Source organism: Orycteropus afer, unplaced genomic scaffold, assembly GCF_000298275.1.
Source record: "Orycteropus afer afer isolate SDZICR_OR568_19922 unplaced genomic scaffold, OryAfe1.0 scaffold00104, whole genome shotgun sequence".
Classification (NCBI taxonomy): domain Eukaryota; kingdom Metazoa; phylum Chordata; class Mammalia; order Tubulidentata; family Orycteropodidae; genus Orycteropus; species Orycteropus afer.
In genome coordinates this window covers 9,840,539-9,860,805 of record NW_006921691.1, presented here as the reverse complement: position 1 = coordinate 9,860,805, position 20,267 = coordinate 9,840,539, and the positions used below count along the sequence as shown (strand labels likewise).

The window sequence follows — 20,267 nt, the reverse complement described above, 5'->3', positions numbered from 1 at the left end:
GATTGCCCCATCTTCCTTCCGAGGAGTGGCTGGTGGGTTGAACCGCCAGCCTTCTGGTTAGCAGTCAAGTGCCTTAGGCACTATGCTACCAGAGCTCCCTCCAGGCTCATTAGGGCAAGCTAAAGGCTGCTTCTGACTCACGCTGCTGCAGACTAGTGAGGCTGATGAACTCAAGATCAACAGGTACAATGGCACTATTCCAAGATTGGCAGACAACATGGCAAACCAAAAAAAAAAAAAAAAACCAAACTCACTGCCATCCAGTCAGATCTGACTCACAGCGACCCCTCTTTGGGTTTCTGAGGTGGTATCGTCGTTACAAAAGAAAATTGCTCAATCTTCCTTCCACGGAGTGGCTAGTTTGTTTGAACCGCTTGCCTTCTGGTTAGCAGTCAAATGCCTTAGGCACTACGCCACCAGAGTTCCCAACAACATGGCAGGCTTATCCAAATGTGCCTAAAAGCTACAGACCTTCCTCAAAGCTTCCCATTTTATACTGGAAGCAGGCCACTCCCCGAAGGCAGCTAATTAGCTGCTCACAGCAGATTCTACCATGGAGTTGACTACACCACACCCTATCTCATCATGGGGAATAACTGTACCCAGCTGCCAAGCTACTCAAAACCATGGCTCAACCAAGTTGACACACAACCTTAACTACCACAGGCATATAACTTGCAGGAAAATGGGAAGCTATGTTGTGAATTTGTTATAATCGATAATGGCTTTTGGGGGCATGAGGCTTATAAACCAGGGAGGCTCCTACACTTTCTAACATGAGTTTTACTCCTAGCACCTGAGCTTCACATGGGGGTAACAAAGAGAACAGTTTCTACATGGCTGTGTGATCTATTATGTGGAGTCATGAAAATCCTCACTGAAGAGCAAATGCCTGATGCTAGGCTTCCTAACTCTCTCTATTTTTCTGAGAGCCAGTCATGTGAATCTGAATACTTAGTTGAACCTAAGATGACAACCTGATATGCATAGCCTCACTCTACCACCAATATATAATATAATCAATTAAAACTTTGCCAACCTGATAACAAAAAAGCATTATTTAAATCTGCAATACCTTTTGCTAGTTGTGAGGGTAAATGTTTTTTCATGTATGTATCAACCATTTGTATTTCTTCCTGGAAATGCCTATTAATGAATTTATAAATTGTAAGAATATTTTTATTTTTTTGGGGGGGAGACTATCTTTCTGTTTTCTCTTCTTTTCCTGCAGAACCACAGGCAAAATACAGAGAACAAATGGTGAGATTTTTTTTTTTTTTGCAATAATTTTATTTTTAGCACTAAATCCTCATGTAATTCATTTCTTATCTATAGGGGAAAACATTAGCCTATGAAATTCTTCAATGTGAAATAGGCATTATGTATTTAGAATTCAAAGAGAGAAAGATGGGATACATTCTTTAGTGTAAGTTCTAAGTCTTTAGAGAATAGCAGGGACACAAAACTGTTTACTCAGCCTCTAAAGACTTAACTACCAAAGGTTCATGCCAAACAAGACATTATAATTAAAACTAGATCATTAAGATACCATGCTGGCATTTTCAAAATCATAGTATTTTATGAACCACTTCTCAGCTCATTACAGGGGAAAATAATTCCAGTTCAAAGAGAGCTTATATCACATGGAACAAATGAAATGTCAACCTCTTCGCTTGTTCCTTTCAAGTAACAGGAACTAAAGACTTAAAATAGATGGGCATTATAAATCTGAAAAATAATTCCAGGAAAATAAAATCAAACCATCATTTAAGAAATGAGACTAGATCCATAAATGATCAAAAATTTATCACTGTATCACTTCCATTTCTTTCATAAATGGAAATTGCATTTCCCCTTCCCATTTTACAACCAAATTAAAAACACACCTGAACTATTTTACAAAGTAAATTACAAAAATAATTCAGCGAGAAAAACTTCAAAACTGTGGCCGTAAAATTTAAGCAGGAGACATTTGTAAAATACCTCTAATGACAAATTTTATGTCTAATTTCAAGTATTTAATGTGCTGTATCTTCAATGTGTAAACCAAACCAAACCAAACCAAACCACACCTGCTGCCTTTGAGTCAATTCTGATTCACTGTGACACTACAGGACAGAGCAGAACTGCCCCATAGGGTTTCCAAGGCTACAAATCTTTATGGAAGCAGACTGCCTCATCTTTTTCCCATGGAGTAGCTGGTGAGTTTGAACCACTGACCTTTTGGTTAGCAGCTGAATACTTTAACCACTACACTACCAGAGCTCTTTTTAATGTGTACTACCTACATTAATATCTTGCTAAAGTTTTAACATACTTTTAAACTTGTATTTTTTAATCAAAGGCTAAGCTAATCAGTATTCACATCCCTAGTATTTTTCCATTTCTCCATCTATGTGGAGATAATCTACAATTTTAGACTCATGTTTTTATATTATGCATTGATAATTTTGAATAATTGCAAGTCTTAGCAGTTTCTTTTCTCATTTTATCAACTTTTCATGTGTCTTAATTTTATCTTTGGTTTCAGTGTGTATAAACCAGAAGCCAGTTGCCATGAAGTCGATTCTGACCCACAGTGACCTCATTTGTGTCAGGGTAGAACTGTGCTATGTAGGGGTTTCAACGGCTGTGATCTTTTGAAAGGAGATCACCAGGATTGTCTTCTGAGGTACCTCTGGACGAACTCGAACTGCCAGTGTTGTGGTTAGCAGCTGAGCACATTAACCATTTGCAGTACCCGGGGACTCTATACAAGTACTCAAAAAATATTTGTTAAATGGCTAAATTGAATGAATCACCAATTGCACATATTTTCATTTGTTCCTTGGGAGCTAGTTCTATTTGTTGAATTTAATGCCTCTTTTATAGTATTGGTTTCCATCACATATCTGGCATATTTCCTGCTTTGTGGCTCATCCTGGGGTGCTGGACTTGCCATTTATATGTTGTTGATTATAGGTCCCCAGGACAGGAGTCAGCCTTAGGGAGACTATGGGGATGGTAGGACTGATGTCAGAAGGTAATCAAGAGTCTTACCTTCCTAGATTGTGGGCTCCCTGACCCTTCTTGGGGTCTTTGGCCATCCTGGGTGCTGGCCTGCTAGGCTGGCACTAGCATCTTGCAGTACAATAAATTACATAGTGTGGCTTTCCTAGCCATAAGTCTTTGTAAACTCCGTGGTGGAATTTTCTGTGAGCAACTGAGTAGCTCCTCATTGTTAAAGTTATCCACCTTTAACTTTAAAAGTTAAAGGTATTTCTGTTGAGAGCAGTACAAAGTAATTTACTGGGAAGTTCACACTCAGGTTTACAGAATTCTGATACTGAGATTGGTGTATTTGGCAACTCTGCCAGGCTCAAAAGGAGCCCTCCTGGAAGCAGAAGGAATCTCTCACTGCCAGCTGGGAGACGTGAGAGACATGCATTGCTGAGAGAGATGTGAGAGATATGCATTGCTGAGAGAGACACCAAGAGAACCGAGAGACACGCACTGCTGAGAGAGATACCGAGACACATGCTGCTGAGAGAGAAAATGAGAGACTGTTGGCTGAGAGATGGTGGGCTGAGAGACTGTGTTCCTGAACTTGAATTGTAGCCTGTTGCTTCCCCAATAAACCCCATGATCCGTGAGTTGTGTGTGGCCACTGCAGCGAATTATCAAACCCAGCAGAGAGGTGGTGGGTGCTGTGGGAGGAACAGCTGGTATCAGGGTTGGTGAAAGGGTTGGAGGGAAGTGGCCTGTCTGACCTCACAGGGATAGCCCTTGGGTTACTGATGGTGATTCTGTCTTCCTCTTGTGGGGTTAGAGGAGGTCAGAAGATGCAGCCTCCCTGCCCCTTTGGCACATCTACACTTGCTGCTTTCGGGTAAGGACCAAGAGGAACATATCCATGATTGCTGGCTGTGATAGTTAAGTTGTGTGTCAACTTAGCTGGGCCTGGTTTTGAGTGGCTGGGCAGCTAGATGTAGTTATTTTTCACGATAAGACTGATAATTAACTCCATGGTGGAAGCTGTAGTGAGCAGCTAAGTAGCTGCCTTAGGGATGTGGTCTGCTTCCAGTATATAAGGAGAAGACTTGAGAAAGGTCTCAGAGGCTTTTGGCATGCTTGGACCCTGCATGCGGCCAGGTCTTCATTCAGCAGCTGCTATGTGTCCTGCTGATCTTGGGTCTATCTCTGGACTTGAACTAGTGGCCTGCCATGTTGTTTGGTAATATTGGGACGGTGCCATTTTATTTGTTGACCTTGGGTTTGTCAGCTTCAGCAGCCAGCAGCTGCCTGAGTGAAGAGACACCTCTAGCTCCAGTGGGCTGGAACAAGAAGCAGAGCTGAAGTCCAAGGTCGAGGGGCCTTAATGCAGCCCCTGGAGCATGGTACTTTGAACTCAGGCTTCTAGCCTCCAAAACCTCTTTAAGAAAATAAATCTTTGTTAAAGCCAGCCACCCACTTGTGGTATCTTCTGTTAGAGCGGCACTAGAGGTAACCAAAACACTGGCTTTGAAGCTTTCCTTCCTCAGTGCTCTCTCTTTGCTTGAAGCAAACCCCAGGACAACTCAAAAGTGCTGTTGGAATCACCAGTATTTTGGAGGGCTATGGCCATCTCCAGTCTTGTTTTTCAGTCAATCCCACCCCATCTGTTACTTTGTCAGGGGTTGCTCCATTTTCTAATCAGAGGATGGCATTCTTTCTTATTGTAAATTCTCTGAAAAAGTTATCGCTTTTGTAACTTCATAGCATTTTTGGAAAGTGAGTAAGACAGCTGTGCTCAATTGATTATCTTGGTGCAGCTGTTTTCATAGTACCATCTCCTTTCTTTATTCATTCATTCATGTATTTACTATTTATGAAAAGACTAACTCACTAGCGTCGAGTCAGATCCAATTCATAGCGACCCCCTCCTTGGGTTTCCGAGGTGGTATCACTATGGAAGTAGATTGCCCAGCCTTCCTTCTGAGGACTGGCTGGTGGGTTTGAACTGCCAGCCTTCTGGTAGCAGTCAAATGCCTTAGGCACTACACCACTGGAGCTCGTTATGAAAAAACTAATATATAAAAATATTTTTCTCTACAATGCTGTCCCTAAAATAAAGTTTCTTTTTAATTTTTTTTAAATAACTTTTTATTGTGATTTGAGTAAAAGTTTACAGAGCAAACTGCTCTTCCTTTCAACAATTCATATGTGTTTTGTTTTGTCATATTCACTGCAATCCCCACAATGCAATAGCATTCTTCCCACTTCCACCCTGTTTTCCGTTTCCATCTGTCCTTCTTTCCTATCCCTTCCTGCCTTCTGAGCTTTGTTGTTGTTGTTGTTATGTGCCGTTGAGTCTGAGCTTTATCACTGGGCAAAAGCTGTTCTTTTGACCTTGTGTGGCTGATTGTTTTAAAAAGTGTGTACCCCTCTTCTGTTATTCTTCACTATATAGGCCTATTCCTTGGTTGAAAATTGAGCCGTGGGGCGAGTTCAATTCCAGGCTTGAAGGGTGACTTGTTGTTGTTTGCCGTCAAGTCGGACTCGACTCATAGCGACCCCTCCTTGGATTTCCGAGGCAGTATCACTACGGAAGTAGATTGCCCCATCTTCCTTCCGAGGAGTGGCTGGTGGATTTGAACCGCCAGCCTTCTGGTTAGCAGCCAAGTGCCATAGTCACTATGCTACCAAAGGACCAAAATCTCAGGGATTCCAGCATAAAATAAAGGTATTTAGGCTGCCACAGACATAGGTTTGTCTGTAACATGAACTGAAAACTTCTATACTAAACAAAAGTTTTTAATTTTCGTCCTTCAGTACTAAAGAAATCAAATGTCTATTTCTAATTATACTTTTTATTTCTCCCCTGTGCACTGTAATATTAACATAAATCTCATAACAGCAAACATCCTGGCTTAACTGAAAGCTACCACAAGGTGGAGCTGAGAGGTCACCATTTTGAACTGGGAGACCAGCTGTCCTTCAGTCAAGCATCTACTTTTACATTTAAGTCAGAGATTCACTTAGACCAACACGGATCAGGGAGGAATTTCACTGTTGGCCAATCACTTCCTCAGTGATACTGCCCAGGAAACCCAAGGAGGGGTCACTATGAGTCAGATCTGAATAGATGGCAAACACAACAACAACAACATACAATTTTTTTTAATCAAATTTAAAAAAAAAATTTAGTGTATATTTTCTATTTGGCTTCAATTTTCAGTATTTATAGCTTCTGTTGATGTTTAAACTACTAGCTTTAAAAAGGTCACTTTTCAAAGTGTGAGCGTTTTATATCCAATCTCTTTGTGGGTGGTGCTTACAAGCAGATTATTCAAAAAGGGTAAATGTTTACTATCCGTATCCACTGCCATCGACTCTACTCTGACTCGTGGTGACCCCATAGCTGTCAGAATAGATTTGTGCTCCCTCATTTGTCCGAAGTTAGTTGCCAGGCCTTTCTTCCAAGGTACCTCTGGATGGACTCAAACTATCAGCATTTTGGACAGCATTAACCCTTTGCATCACCCAGGGACTCCATATGTTTACCAAACCAAAAAACCAGACTCATTGCCCTCTAGTCGGATCCGACTCATAGCGACCCCTCCTTGGGTTTTCAAGGCAGTATCACTGTGGAAGCAGATTGGCCAATCTTCCTTCCAAGGAGTGGCTGGTGGGTTTGAACCATCAGCCTTCTGGTTAGCAGTCAAATGCCTTAGGCACTACGCCACCAGAGCTCCCTAGGAAACCATATTTATCCAGTATTCCCGTAACTGAAAAAAATTAGCAACAGCAACCTACTCCTTTCTAAGTATTTAAATTTGAATGACACCATTCAGTACCTGAAGTACATAGGCAAATCCAGAGTCTTAATCTTTATTATAAAAAAGTGTTCAATATAAAAATATCAATCCCTTGTAGACTGAATGTAGTAAGCACTTCTTAGGGCCTATGAGCCAACACGAAGGGCTGAGAGCATTCCCAAGGAAGCTGTGAAATTAATGTCATCATCGCTTCCCATGTATAAGAAAGCACTTTGTGTGAAGTAGCAAGCCTCTTATCACACCAAAAGGTATAGCACCCTTATGCTATTGAGGGAGGCCTGCCCTGAGGATAAACCCTTTATGTTCCTGTTTGTAAAAGTCCTATTAGTTATAGTCCACAAAGCAATAAAGTGAGTTTTTTAAAAAAGAAAACTAATATGGATTTTTCTACTAATTTCAGTACACACATTAAAATGTGCTATAATAACGAAATGCAAATTTCAACAGGAGGAGTTGAATTTATTTCAGCTTTTCTGGATCACAGCATGCACAGTTCATTCTATGCCATAGTGTATGGGATGAATGTTTATGAACCAAAACCTCATGGCACACCAGGAAGACCACTAGACCAGAATCAGAGCCTTGATCGGCCTGGCACTGTCACAGAATCTGAGTTTCAGTCCCTCATCTGTGAAATGAACGATCTGGACTAAAATAACTTCCCAAGGTCCTTCCAGTTCTAAAGTTCCATGATTCTTCATTTTAGACATCCTAAATATAACAGCAAGGAGCTCTGCTGGCATAGTGGTTAAAGCATTGGCTGCTAACCAAAAGGTCAGTGGTTCAAACCCACCAGCCGTTCCATGGTTGAAAAACGAGGCAGTCTGCTTCCATAAGGATTTACAGCCTTAGAAATCCTATGGGGCAGTTCTACTCTGTTCTAAAGGGTCACTGTGAATCGGAAGCAACTTGATGGCAGGTTTGGTTTTTTTTTTTTTTTTTTTTAATATAACAGCTTAGAGCCCTGTGTTGAAGTTTGAGTCTGATGTCATTGTTAGCTGCCGTCAAGTTGGGCCCAAATTCATGGCAACTCCATTCACAATGGAATAAAATGCTGCCCAGTCCTGTGCCATCCCCATGACTGGCTGAAGATCAAGCCATTGTGATTCACAGGGTTTTCACACCGGCTGGATTTTGTAATAGATTACCACGTCTTTCTTCCTAGTCTGTCTTAGTCTGGAAGCTCTGCTGAAACCTGTTCAGCATCATAGCAACATGCGAGCCTCCCCTGACAGCTGAGTAGTGGCTGTGCGTGAAGTACATTGGTCTGCAGTTGAATCAGGTCTCCTGATTAGAAGGTGAGAATTCTACCACTGACCCACTATTGCCCCTCTCCATTTTGACTTTCCTTGTTGTTGTTGCTGTTAGTTGCTTTTGAGTTGATTCTGACTCATGGCAATTACTAGTAGGGAAATACTTGACTCCCTTTTGAAGCATATGGCTGGTTGAGTTGTTAATAGTACAGGTTCTGGTGTCATACAGTCTGGTGTTTGAATTCCAACTCTACCATTTACTAGCTGTGTGACCTTGAGGAACCTCTCTGTGCCTTGGTTATAAAGTGTGAATTGTTGTTGTTGTTGTTTGCCATTGAGTCGGCCCCGACTCATAGCGACCCCTCCTTGGGTTTCCGAGGAATAGTAACTACTTATTTAGGTATGTTGTAAGTATTAAATGAAATAATACCTGCACTGTACTTTGAACAGTGCCAGGCATACAGTTAAAAGCTCAGTAAGCATTAGCTTTTGTTATTATTTCTATTATCCTTAACCTTTGTCAAATGAATGTGTGCTTTGTATAGAAACATTTATTGCAAACCTACTATTGTGGTTTCCTTACTTTTTCCAGCACTAAGACTCTTTTATTATTTTTCCTCATTGACTCCCATTTTTGAAATGGTTTTATCTACTAAATCGCATTATTTTTCCATGCCAGATCACACATAGCACCAGCAGTCTCATGTAAAAATCCAATGTTCTGTACTTAATTTTCAGTCAAAAGCCAAGGGAATCCTGAGGTAGCCTTACCATGGGGAATTTAGTCCAGTTAAGCCTCTTGAAAGTGAAAAATACAAACTCCAGAAGCTTCAGGTTAGAAGCAATGGTGTATGTGCTGTGTTAGGCAACAAGACATGATTCACATTCTCAAAGAGCTTAGAATCTTGTGGACAGAAAGATATAGCTATAATACTAAAACAGATGGGGGAGAGGACTGTGCAGAGAGTGAGAAGAATTTTGCAAAAGGAGTGATCTGAAAGATATGGAAAGGTACAACTGTCTTCCTTACCTTAATCCCAAACACCTCTATCTCCTGATATTACTCCTGAGAACACAGGATTAGACAGAGGCTGTCCACTGGGTTAAGGAAGTTATTTCTAGAAGGCTTATTTATAAATGTAAATATGTTATCTGTCAGAGATACAATCTCAATAAGGTGTCAAGAGTCAACTGGTTTCTCAGGAAGGAAAAAAGATTTTAAGAGAATAGAATGTAAGAGGGGGGAAAGTAATGCACTAAAACCTGGCAGAACAGGTTCAAAGGCAACTTGACAAGCAAAGCAGCCACTTGACTGTGGGAGGGTTAGGTAGGAGGAGCTCTTCTCCACAAAGCAGTCAATGTACTTAAAAGAGCTGTCGAGAAGTCCTTCTGCCGCAGCCATTTTCACAAATGTAAGCCCCAAATGTGTGCCATTTCAAGATTGCACTGCATTTGGAAACATGACTGCTAAGGCAGGGCATCCTTCATGTAGCTACATTATCTGTAACAGGAACAGCCCTTACAAAGAGGAAAGGTAGACATACTTTCAGCTTGTGATTACAATGTAACCCACTGAGGTGGAGCTGATTCCATCTCATGGTGACTCGTGTGTCAGAGTAGAACTGTGCTCCATAGGGTTTCCAGTAGCTGATTTTTTCAAAACCGGATAGCCAGGCCTTTCGTCTGAGGTGCTTTGGGTGGATTTGATGCTGCAACCTTTTAGTTAGCAACTGAGCACATTAACCACATGCACAAACAGGGATTTCTGATTGGCAGTGTAATAGACTCTTAATGGTCAAATTAATCTTATACAGTTAAGAAAAGGGAAATCCAGAACCCAAATATATTAAACTGGAAAAATCAGTGTGAACGCCTGCCTTTAAAAAGATTCCGCTTAAATACTAGTGATAGCATGTTTTAAAGCAAGGATGCTCAGGATAGGTGTGGAACATCCTGCTGTGATGACCAAGCAAGGATAGTTTAAAGAATGTCCGGACAGTGCTACAAGCACAGAAGAGCTAGCCGGAAAGGGCTCCCACTGACCACACTGAAACCATCTGATCCATTAAAAAGGAAGATACTCATCTTGGGAGTCTGTGAAAGGCAAGATGGTCCAACAATAATAAAAAGAAAACAGTATGAAGTATAGAAAGAGTGTACTACATAAAAGTAGACATGTAGAATTATTGTTATTTAAGAAGTTAAGAGTGTTATTAAAACATGGGCACTATTTATAGAGTAGAGACATGCACTTCCTGTGCATATACGACAGGAAAGAAAAAAGACCAGAACTCCGAGGAAGTCAAATAGTGAGAGAGAACAAGGGAAGTGTCCCAACATAAGACGTCCTGAGAAGCACAGGTGGGCACAAAAATAATCAGGTGAAAAGGGCCTAACCCTGATGGTCACACTCAATAATCAAGCAGAGGGAAGGCCCAGAAACACATCCCTGGTGATCAATCAGATAAATGGCCTACAGAGCTCCATGTGGAGCTAATCCCTCTTCTCCTGCAAGATGGAAACCCCTAGATAGCCCAATGAATTTCAAGAAAATATTAAAAGGCATACATAAGCTCTTAATAATGCTAACTGATCCAACCAATGTATCATTATGACAGGAAAATTGGTTATGTAACACAGGTCAAGCAAGACTTTGGAATTAAATCATTTCAGGGTGATGGGGGTGGGTAGATGGGTAGAGAGAGACTCATTATAAATAAAAACTTACCTGAAAGCCATGTACTTAAAAACATTTTCATTGATTTAACAAGTAATATCAACCCTACAAAGAAAACTCAGCCTGATGCCTGGTGACTGGGGTTGGAATCATATTAGGGCAAGAAACCAAACCAGTTGAGTGCCATTAAGTTCTGACTGTCAATCGACTATAGTCAAAAACCAGATCTGTAACCATGGCAAATTTGAAGGGGCATGTGTTTGCTTCTGGTGCTGGTAAAGCACATTAACTCTAGGAAGGTGTTAAAATAATATTATTATAACTCTAGGATAAGTCAAAATTAGTGTATAAATCATGAAGAATGAGTGAAGCCTGTAGTGTGTGGATTGTTTAGCATAGGTTCAATTAAGACTTTGAAGTGTACAGAAAAAATAGTTCTACTAAATTGAATTGAGGGAATTCAACTTTATAAATAGTATTTAAATATTTAAGAATTGTTTTAATATTGCTTATTATAAACACTTAATACAATGTAACAAATGCTCTCCATGCATAAAAGGCCTCCAGACACTTGTTTAAAGAATCAGTAGTAGTATCTAGTTAGCAAGACTCTCTCACTTCTTGAACTGGTTCCTTTTTATTGCACAGGCTTTCTAACATTCTGAATAAAGTCACAGATGGAAAATATGTCATATTAAGTCCAAAGATATCAAAATAGTAATAGTGGTTTTCACTTGACATAGAAATAGTAGGTGCTTTAGTTTTCCCTCTGACATTCTTTCTGAATTTTCCAATGTCTTCCACAATAAGTATATAATCACATTTTTTAATAAAGTAAAAAGAAAGATACACATTTCTTTGAAAAAGAATGAGGCCACTCATCCTAAAGGTGAATCTGTCTACATTAGGTAAAGCTTGAGAATTTCTTGTGGGGCTGCTGTGGTGACATTAATTGGAGTCTAAATTGGAGTCTGAGCTTGAGCAAATCAACTAACTGACAAATGGAGCAATCAGCATCAGGCAACAAGAATGGGATCAGAAATAAGACAAAAAGGTGAGGGGCAGGCAGGGAAAATGCAGATACAAACAGGAAGTAAGGGCAGAAAGTAAGTAAGACCCAAGGGATCTTAATCAGGTAGTTAAATCCAGTCAAGAAGACAAAGCACAGAAGACACGTTTGCCGGGTCAAGGTCAGAGGCTAAAGTGAATTCCGTGGATCAGTTAGGCCCACAGGCTGGGGCTGGAAGAATGTTGTGCAAAGTAAGCTTAACTACTTGGAGGACCTTCCCTCCCGGCTTCTGGGCTATCATCAGAACATCTGACCTGCTTAATTCTCTATCAGGTAATGACAACTTTCCACACCAGCAATGTTGCTGTTTTTGCAGCCAGTATATAATGGCTAAAAACATGTTTGTTCATTTCCAGCATCACTTCTAACTATGCAGTAAGGGCACTGTACTTATTAAAGGATCCTGTCCCCAGCTTCCAAACGTGTCTTTCCCAACATAATGGAACACTGGCCTCATTTCTGTGAATGGCTGCGTTCTACATCCCAGCAGGAAAAGGTTTTCACAGAAAAAAAAGCAGTTCAAGAAGTAGGAGCTCTGGTGGTGTATTGCCTGAGACATCTGACTGCTAACCAGAAGGCTGGTGGTTCAAACCCACCAGCCACCCCTCAGAAAGATGGTTGGGCAATCTATTTCTGTAGTGATACTGCCTCAAAAACCCAAGAAGGAGTTGTTATGAATCAGATTCGACAAGGTGGCGTCAAGTTTTTTTGTTTCTTTTTTACACTGGGACTTCCCAGCTCCATACAGACATGCAGCCATGCAATAAGTTTCGAACAGGGAAAAGGGAAGGGGAGTCTTCTAGGATACTGTTTACTCAGTAAATACTGCTTTCTAAGAGAAAAAGCCATGCTTAAGATCAGATCTGGTGAATCACATGACCCTCTGGGTTCTCAAAAAACCCCTAAAAGCCCCACAACTAGACCAATAAGCAACATCACAATAAATGGCAAAAAGACTGATGTCAGGGATTTCATTTTACTTGGATCCACAGTCAATGCCCATGGAAGCAACAGTCAAGAAATCGGACATCATACTGCACTGAGCAAATCTGCTGCAAAAGACCTCTTTAAAGTGTTGAAGAGCAAAGAAGCCACTTTGAAAACCAAGGTATGTCTAACCCAAGCCATGGTATTTCCCACTGCCTCATGCATGTGAGAGCTGGACAGTGAATAAGGAAGACTGAAGAACAGTTGATGCCTGTGCGTTGTGGTACTGGCAAAGAATACTGAAAACACCATGGATTGCCAGAAGAACGAACAAATCTGTCCTGGAAGATGTGCAACTGGAATGCTCCTTAGAAGTGAGAATGGTGAGACTTCATCACATCTACTTCAGTCATGTTGTCAGAAGGCACCAGTCCCTAGAGAAAGATATCACGCTTAGTAAAGGGGAGGGTCAGCGAAAAAGGGGAAGACCTTCAAGGAGATGGATTGACACAGTGGCTGCAATGATGGGCTCAAGCACAGTAAGGATTGTGAGGATAGTGTGGGATCAGATAGTGTTCCATCTTGTTGCACATGGGGTTGCTGTGAATCAGAGGTGACTGATGGCACCTAATAACAACAAGAACAAAAGGAGTCTGCTCCAGGATGAGTAAAAGTTATGAAGACTTGTATAGGGAGTTAACTGAATAACAGAAAAAACAGCTTCAGAGAATATCACACCAAGCGACAATTTTAAAGAAGAAATTGCTTTTTCATTGCTTACCAAGCCGTTCAAGCCAAGTTAAAACATACATTTGTACATCTTGGTGAAGGTCTGTATCACTTCTTTGTAACAGTGACTTCAGCAGAAAGGAACGTATTAGCACACCGTTTTTATATAAGCTGTTTAACATTAATGTCCCAGGTGTCTACTTCAGGAAATAAATTTAAGCTTATAGAAGACACCTCATAAGCACTATGGAGACATGGCTATGATGATGATATTAACTAACTAATGAGAGGTGGCTTAGCAGGTCACAAATATGGTACTAACTATAGCATTAAGGGATAATTTTGACCCCTTACAAAAGAGAACGTTGGGTAACACATTTAAAAATATTCCCCAGAAGACGCACTTTTGCACAAGTAGCTTTTCAAAAACCTGCTGGCATAATGACACTCTTGCCATAGACGAGGAGGCAGGCTGTTCTGGTTACCTAGTACCTCTCTGACAAGAATATGCCACAAATGGGATGGCCTTAACAAACAGGAGTTTATTCTCTTACAGTTTGGAGGCTATAAGTCTGAGTTCAAAGTGCCAGGCTCTAGGGGCTGTGTGAAAACCCCTCGACCTTGGGCTTCAGCTCTGCCTCTTGTTCCTGGCCCACTGAAGCTAGAGGCTTTTGTTCACTCAGGCAGCTACTGGTTGCTGAGGCTAACAAGTCCAAGGTTAGTCCTGATGTTACCAAACCACATGGTAGGCCATTAATTCAAGTCCATTTTAAGTCCCAAGGTCAGCAGAGCATGGCAGGCTTCTGAACAACGACAGGGCTATATGCACTGTACTTATTAAAGGATCCTGTCCCCAGCTTCCAAACGTGTCTTTCCCAACATAATGGAACACTGGCCATGGGTCCAAGCATGCATAACCTAAAGACCATTCCCCAAGGCTTCTGCTAAAATACAGGAAGCAGACTACATTGCCTAAGGCAGCTAGCTACTCAGCTGCTCACAGTAGATTCCACCATGGAGTTGATTACCAGTCTCTTCATGGGGAATACGACTTCCAGCTACCCAGCCACTCAACCAAGCCCAGCGAAGTTGACACACAAACTGAACTACCACATAGGCATGTCGTTGTTGTGTGCCACTGAGTCAAACCCGACTCACAGCAACCCCTCTTTGGGTTTCTGAGGCGGTATCACTACAGAAGTAGATAGCTCAACCTTCCTTCCAAGGAGTGGCTGTTGTGTTTGAACCACCAGCCTTCTGGTTAGCATTCAAGTGCCTCAGGCACCACACTAACAGAGCTCCTCCACACGGGCATAGAGGGATTTTCCCCCCTCAGTTGTTCTAAATTATTGGAATTTGAAACAAAATCATAGTAAGACAACCACATTTGGTCTACATTTCTAGCAACTGTCATTTGCCAAAGTAATCTCCTAAGTACTGACTAGGGGAAAAAGTCAAATTATATGACATAACTCAAATTTTTCTCTAGAAGACTGTATTGCAATGAATTATTATAGAAACCTTTTCCTTTGGAAAGGAAAAGAGCCAGGAAGACGTTAATATAAACCTCTAGGCAAAGGAATCTGCCAGGAAAATGACTACTAGTGATATAAACACAAGACAGATGTTCTAAAAGTAATTTAAAAGTTAATTAGATATGAAGTCTTCTAAGCATTACCCATGTGCCCAAAAGACAACAGCTACAAACTATACTTTTAGAATGCTTTATTACCATCTAAAAATTGTATAGTTCTGGGTCAATAATATAAAAAAAAAAATCTGTGAACTGGTAGAATTTTGACATTTTCAAAAATTCCATTCTTATCCAACAATTTCTTTTAAACAATAAATGTGTCTTGATTCAACTAATTTAAAGCAACTTCTGCATTTTATCTTTAGGATATAACTTCTATTGAACAAATAATCAAAAGAACCCATATCCAACCATCATTACACTCTATTTTCTTAATCTTTAAGAAATAGCAGAGGCAATGGGACCACAGTCATAGGGGACATCAAGCTCAATTGGCATAACATTACTACTTAAATCATTGTTCCACCTCCTACTTTGGGGAGTAATGACTAGGATCTTAAAAGCTTGCAAGCAGCCATCTAGATGCAACAACAGATCTCTCCTTGTCCAGAGCAAAGAAAAATGAAGAAAATCAAAGATTCATGAAAACAATTAGTCCAAGCAACTGGTACACCATGCGATCCTCAGCCTATATAAGACCAGAAGAACTAGATGGTGCCCAGCTACCATTCTCAACCACTAGGAGGGGGATCTATGTAGGAGGATCCTGGATAGACTGGGAGAACAATGTGGAGCAAAACTCAAAATCATTTGGGGGGAAAAAAAAAGGGACCAGGTTTGCTGGTCTGATAGAGCCTGATGGAACCACTGAGACTATGTATGGTCCCTAGCTGCCCTCAGATCTGGAATTGAATCCACTCCTATGGCTTCTGGCCAAACAAAAGACAGGTGAACATTTACACTAGGTAGATACACTCCTTGGAGAGAACAATCATGGGAGAATAGAAGGGGGCAGGAGTGCATGGAGGAAAGGACATAGAGAGAGGTAACTATGGGGAGGAAGTAAGAGGGGAGCTGTTGCATTGTGGTAAATTGTAATCAATGTCATGAGACAAAGTTTATGTGAACTGCTGTATGGAAAGTGAATTTGCTCTGTAAACTTTCACCCAAATCACAATTAAAAAAAAAAAAAAAAGCAGAGCCAAAATGATGACTATTGGATAAAAACTACTAAAGCTGTTCACTTGATACATTTCAGCTATATTTGTAAATCAGATTATAACTCAAGAATATGGTAGCTCATCACTATTGAATTCCTAGCTCTTTCTACTTAAATTCTTTCCTTATTATACTTAAAGCCCTTTCATTGATTTCCTAGTTTTGAATTAGGTTAAAAAACCCATAAAAATATTTTTCAAGTTCAAGGATTGTTTTTATGTGGCAATTATTTTTTAATAGTTGTATCAAAAAATTTCAAAAGAACTCAGTCTAATAAAAAATTCTTCAGATTATTAAAGTAACTTGAGATCTCCATTTTACAATTAAAATTGTATTTTGATTTTAGTCTACCTCCTAGAGAGTCTTTTAGTTGTACTTTTCTCCTACCTCAGAGCATGAATGCAATATATCATTCTTGGTATGTTTTTCCGATCATAGACATCTGTGGTTTCTGGATAAAATATCTGTAAAACAAAAGAAACGATGAGTTTATTATGGTTTGCTTTTCACAATTATTTTAACTCCTGCAAATAATCCTACTATGATTATCTTTTCTATTCTATATTCATTTAAATGTATAAACTATAGAGATGGAGAACAGATGAACAGTTGCCAGGGAGCAAGGGTAGGGGAGAAGAGTCCACATACAGGCATGACTCTGAAATGTTGTGATTTCAGAGCCAACCACCACAGTAAAGCAAGTATCGCAATAAAGAGATTCACACAAATTTTTTGGTTTCCCAGTGCTTATAAAAGTGGTGGTGTAGTGCCTAAGGCATTCGACTGCTAACCAGAAGGATGGCAGTTCACACCCACCAGCCACTTCTTGGAAGGAAGCTTGGGCAATCTACTTCCTTAGTGATACTGCTTCGGAAACCCAAGGAGGGGTCATTATGAGTCAGATCCTACTCAAAGGCAGTGAGTTTGGTTTGATTTATAGTCTATTAAGTATGCAATAGCATCATGAAAATGTTTGAAATATTGTGAGAATTACCAAAATGTAGCAGAGACAGGACCAGCAGATTTGATTCAGGGTTGCCACAGACCATCAATTTGTTGGGGTGGGGGGGAAGCACTATGGGCAATCTACTTCCCATAGAGACACCACCTCGGAGGGGTCGCCGTGAGTTGGATTCGACTCAATGGCAGTGAGTTTGGTTTTTGGCTTTATCTGCAAAGTACAATAAAATGAGATATGCCAGTAAAGGAGTTGTTAGGTGCTCCAGAGTGGATTTCAACTCGTAGTGACCTCACATTGCTTTGGTTACTTCATGCTACTCTAACAGAAAATACCACAGGTGGAAGGCTTTAACAAACATTTTATTCTCTTACAGTTTTGGAGGCTAGAAGTCTGAATTCACAGTGTCAGGCTCTAGGGGCTGGGGGAAAGCCCCTCAATGTTGGGTTTCAGCTTGGCCTCTTGCTCCAGCCCCACTGAAGCTGGAGGCTTTCTTCACTCAGGCAGCTGCTGGCTGCTGAGGCTGACAAATAAAAAGGCACAGTCCAGATATTACCAAACTGTATGGCACGCCATTGATTCAAGTCCATTAAGAGTCCCAAGATGGGTAGACCCCATGGCAGGCTACATGCAGGACTCAAGTGTGCCAAAAACTACAGACCATTCCTAAAGCTTCTCCTTATATACTGGGAGCAGACCACATCCCTAAGGCAGCTATTCAGCTGCTCTTCAGCTGCTCACAGTAGATTCCACCATGGAGTTGATTACCTGATTTTGAGGAATACAATATCCAGCTGCCCAGCCACTCAAAACCAGGCCCAGCCAAGTTGACACATAACCCTAACCACTACACATGTGACAAAGCTGAATTCCCCCATTGGGTTTTCTTGCCTATAATCTTTTTCTTTTTTTAATTTTTATTGTGATTTGGGTGAAAGTTTACAAAGCAATTTCTTTTTCCATACGGTAGTTCATATACACTTTGTCTCATGACACTGACTGCAATTTCCCACAATGTAACAGCTCTCTTCCCAACTTTCCATAGTTACTTCTTCCCTGTGCCCTTCCCTCTCATGCACTCCTGAACCCCTATCTGTCTCCCTGTGCATATATAGCCCTTCTATTCTCCTATGATTGATCTGTCCAAGGAATGGATCTACCTGATGTAAATGCTCAGCCCGTATTGCCAGTCTTTTCTTTGACTGGAAGCCACAGGGGTTCAATTCCAGACCTCAAGAGCAGCTAGGGACCATAGTCTCAGGGGTTTCACCAGGCTCTACCTGACCAGCAAGCCTGGTCTTCTTCTTCTTTTTTTCCTTTTTAAAATAATTTTGACTTTTGTTCCACATTGTTCTCCCATTCTACCCAGGATCTCCTACACGTGTCCCTCCAAGTGGTTGGCAGTGGTAACTGGGCACCATCTAGTTCTTGTGGTCTCCTGGTCATTTGGCTGAGGATAACATGGTCTACCAGTTCCCTTGGACTGTTTCCACATGTCTTTGGTTTTCTTCATCTTTCTTTGCTCTGGATAAGAAGAGACCCATCATTGCATCTAGATGACCGCTTTCTTGCCTATAATTTTTATGTAAGCAGAAGATCAGGTCTTTGTCCTGCAGAACTGCTGAACCAAAACCAAACTCACTGCCATCAAGTCGATTCCGACTCATAGCAACCTCTTTGGGTATCCGAGGCAGTAAATCTTTACAGATGTAGATTGCCCAGTCTTTCTTCTGTGGAGTGGCTAGTGGGTTTGAACCACCAAACTTCTGGTTAACAGTCAAATGCCTTAGGCACTACACCACCAGAGCTCCCTGCAGAACTGTTAGTGGGTTTGAAATACCAGACTTTCTGTTAGCAGTCAAGCACTTAATCGATGTGCCACCAAACCAAACCTACTGCCATCAAGATGATTCTGACTCATAGCAAGTCTACAGATCAGAGTAGAAATGCCACATAGGGTTTCCAAGGCGGTAAATCTTTATGGAAGCAGATTGCTGCATCTTTCTCTGTAGGTTCAAATCACTGACCCTTAGGTTAGTGGCCAAGCGCTTTAACCACTGTGCCCCTAGGCTCCTGTAGTGCCACCTGGGCTTCTTTATAAAAAGGAGAAGCACAAGGAATTTCCTCCATGAGATGACATAGTACTATATATTGATTGTGGTGGTGGTTACACAAACCTATTCATGGGGTTAAACTGGACAGAGTTGATATTAGGTGATGCAGAGTTAGTACCAACTCATAGTGACCCTATGTACAAAAGAACAAAACTCTGCCTGGTCCTGCACCATCCTCATATTTGTTGCTATGCTTGAACCCATCACTGCAGTCACTGTGTCAATGCATTTCATTGATGGACTTCCCCTTTTTCAATGACCCTCTAATTTACGAAGCATATCCTTCTCCAGGAACTTGTCCTTTCTGATAACATGACCAAAGTAGGCAAGATGAAGTCTGGCCACATTCTCACTTCTAAGGAGTATTCTGGCTGTACCTCTTCCAAGAAAGATTTGTTTATTCTTCTGGCAGTCCACGGTATTTTTAGTATTTTTCTCTAAAACCACAATTCAAATGCATCAAATTTTCTTAAGTCTTCCTCAGTCATTGACCAGTTTTAACGTGAATATTAAACAACACAACAACACACTGCCGTGGAGTTGGATCTGACTCATAGCAACCCCTCCTTGGGTTTCTGCAGCGATATCACTATGGAAGTAGATCGCCCAACCTTCCTCCTGAGGAGTGGCTTGTGGGTTTGAACCGCCAGCCTTCTGGTCAGCAGTCAAATGCCTTAGGCACTACGCCACCAGGGCTTTCACATGCATATTAGACAACTGAAAAGAATAAGGCTTGGGTCAGGGGCACCTTAGTCTTCAAAATGACATCTGCTCTTAAACACTTTAACGAGGTCTTTTGCAGCAGATCTGCCTAGTACAATATGTTATTTGATCTACTGACTACTGCTTCATGGACATTGATTGTGAATCCAAGTAAAATGAACTTGAGAACATCAATCCTTGCTCCACATATTGTGATGCTACTTATTGATCCAGTTGCGAGAATTTTTGTTTTCTTTATGTTGAAGTGTAATCCATACCGAAGGCTGTA

At 41.0% G+C, this 20,267-nt stretch overlaps 1 protein-coding gene across 1 annotated transcript in view; it reads right to left on the bottom strand.

The window, feature by feature from the left end:
- The window catches only part of IQGAP2 (IQ motif containing GTPase activating protein 2), a 439,708-nt gene that overhangs the window by 192,053 nt on the left and 227,388 nt on the right, over positions 1-20,267 (bottom strand). The window contains exon 4 of the mRNA XM_042781321.1: positions 16,592-16,668. Coding sequence (XP_042637255.1) covers positions 16,592-16,668 — 77 coding nt within the window. The remainder of the gene's footprint in view (positions 1-16,591; positions 16,669-20,267) is intronic.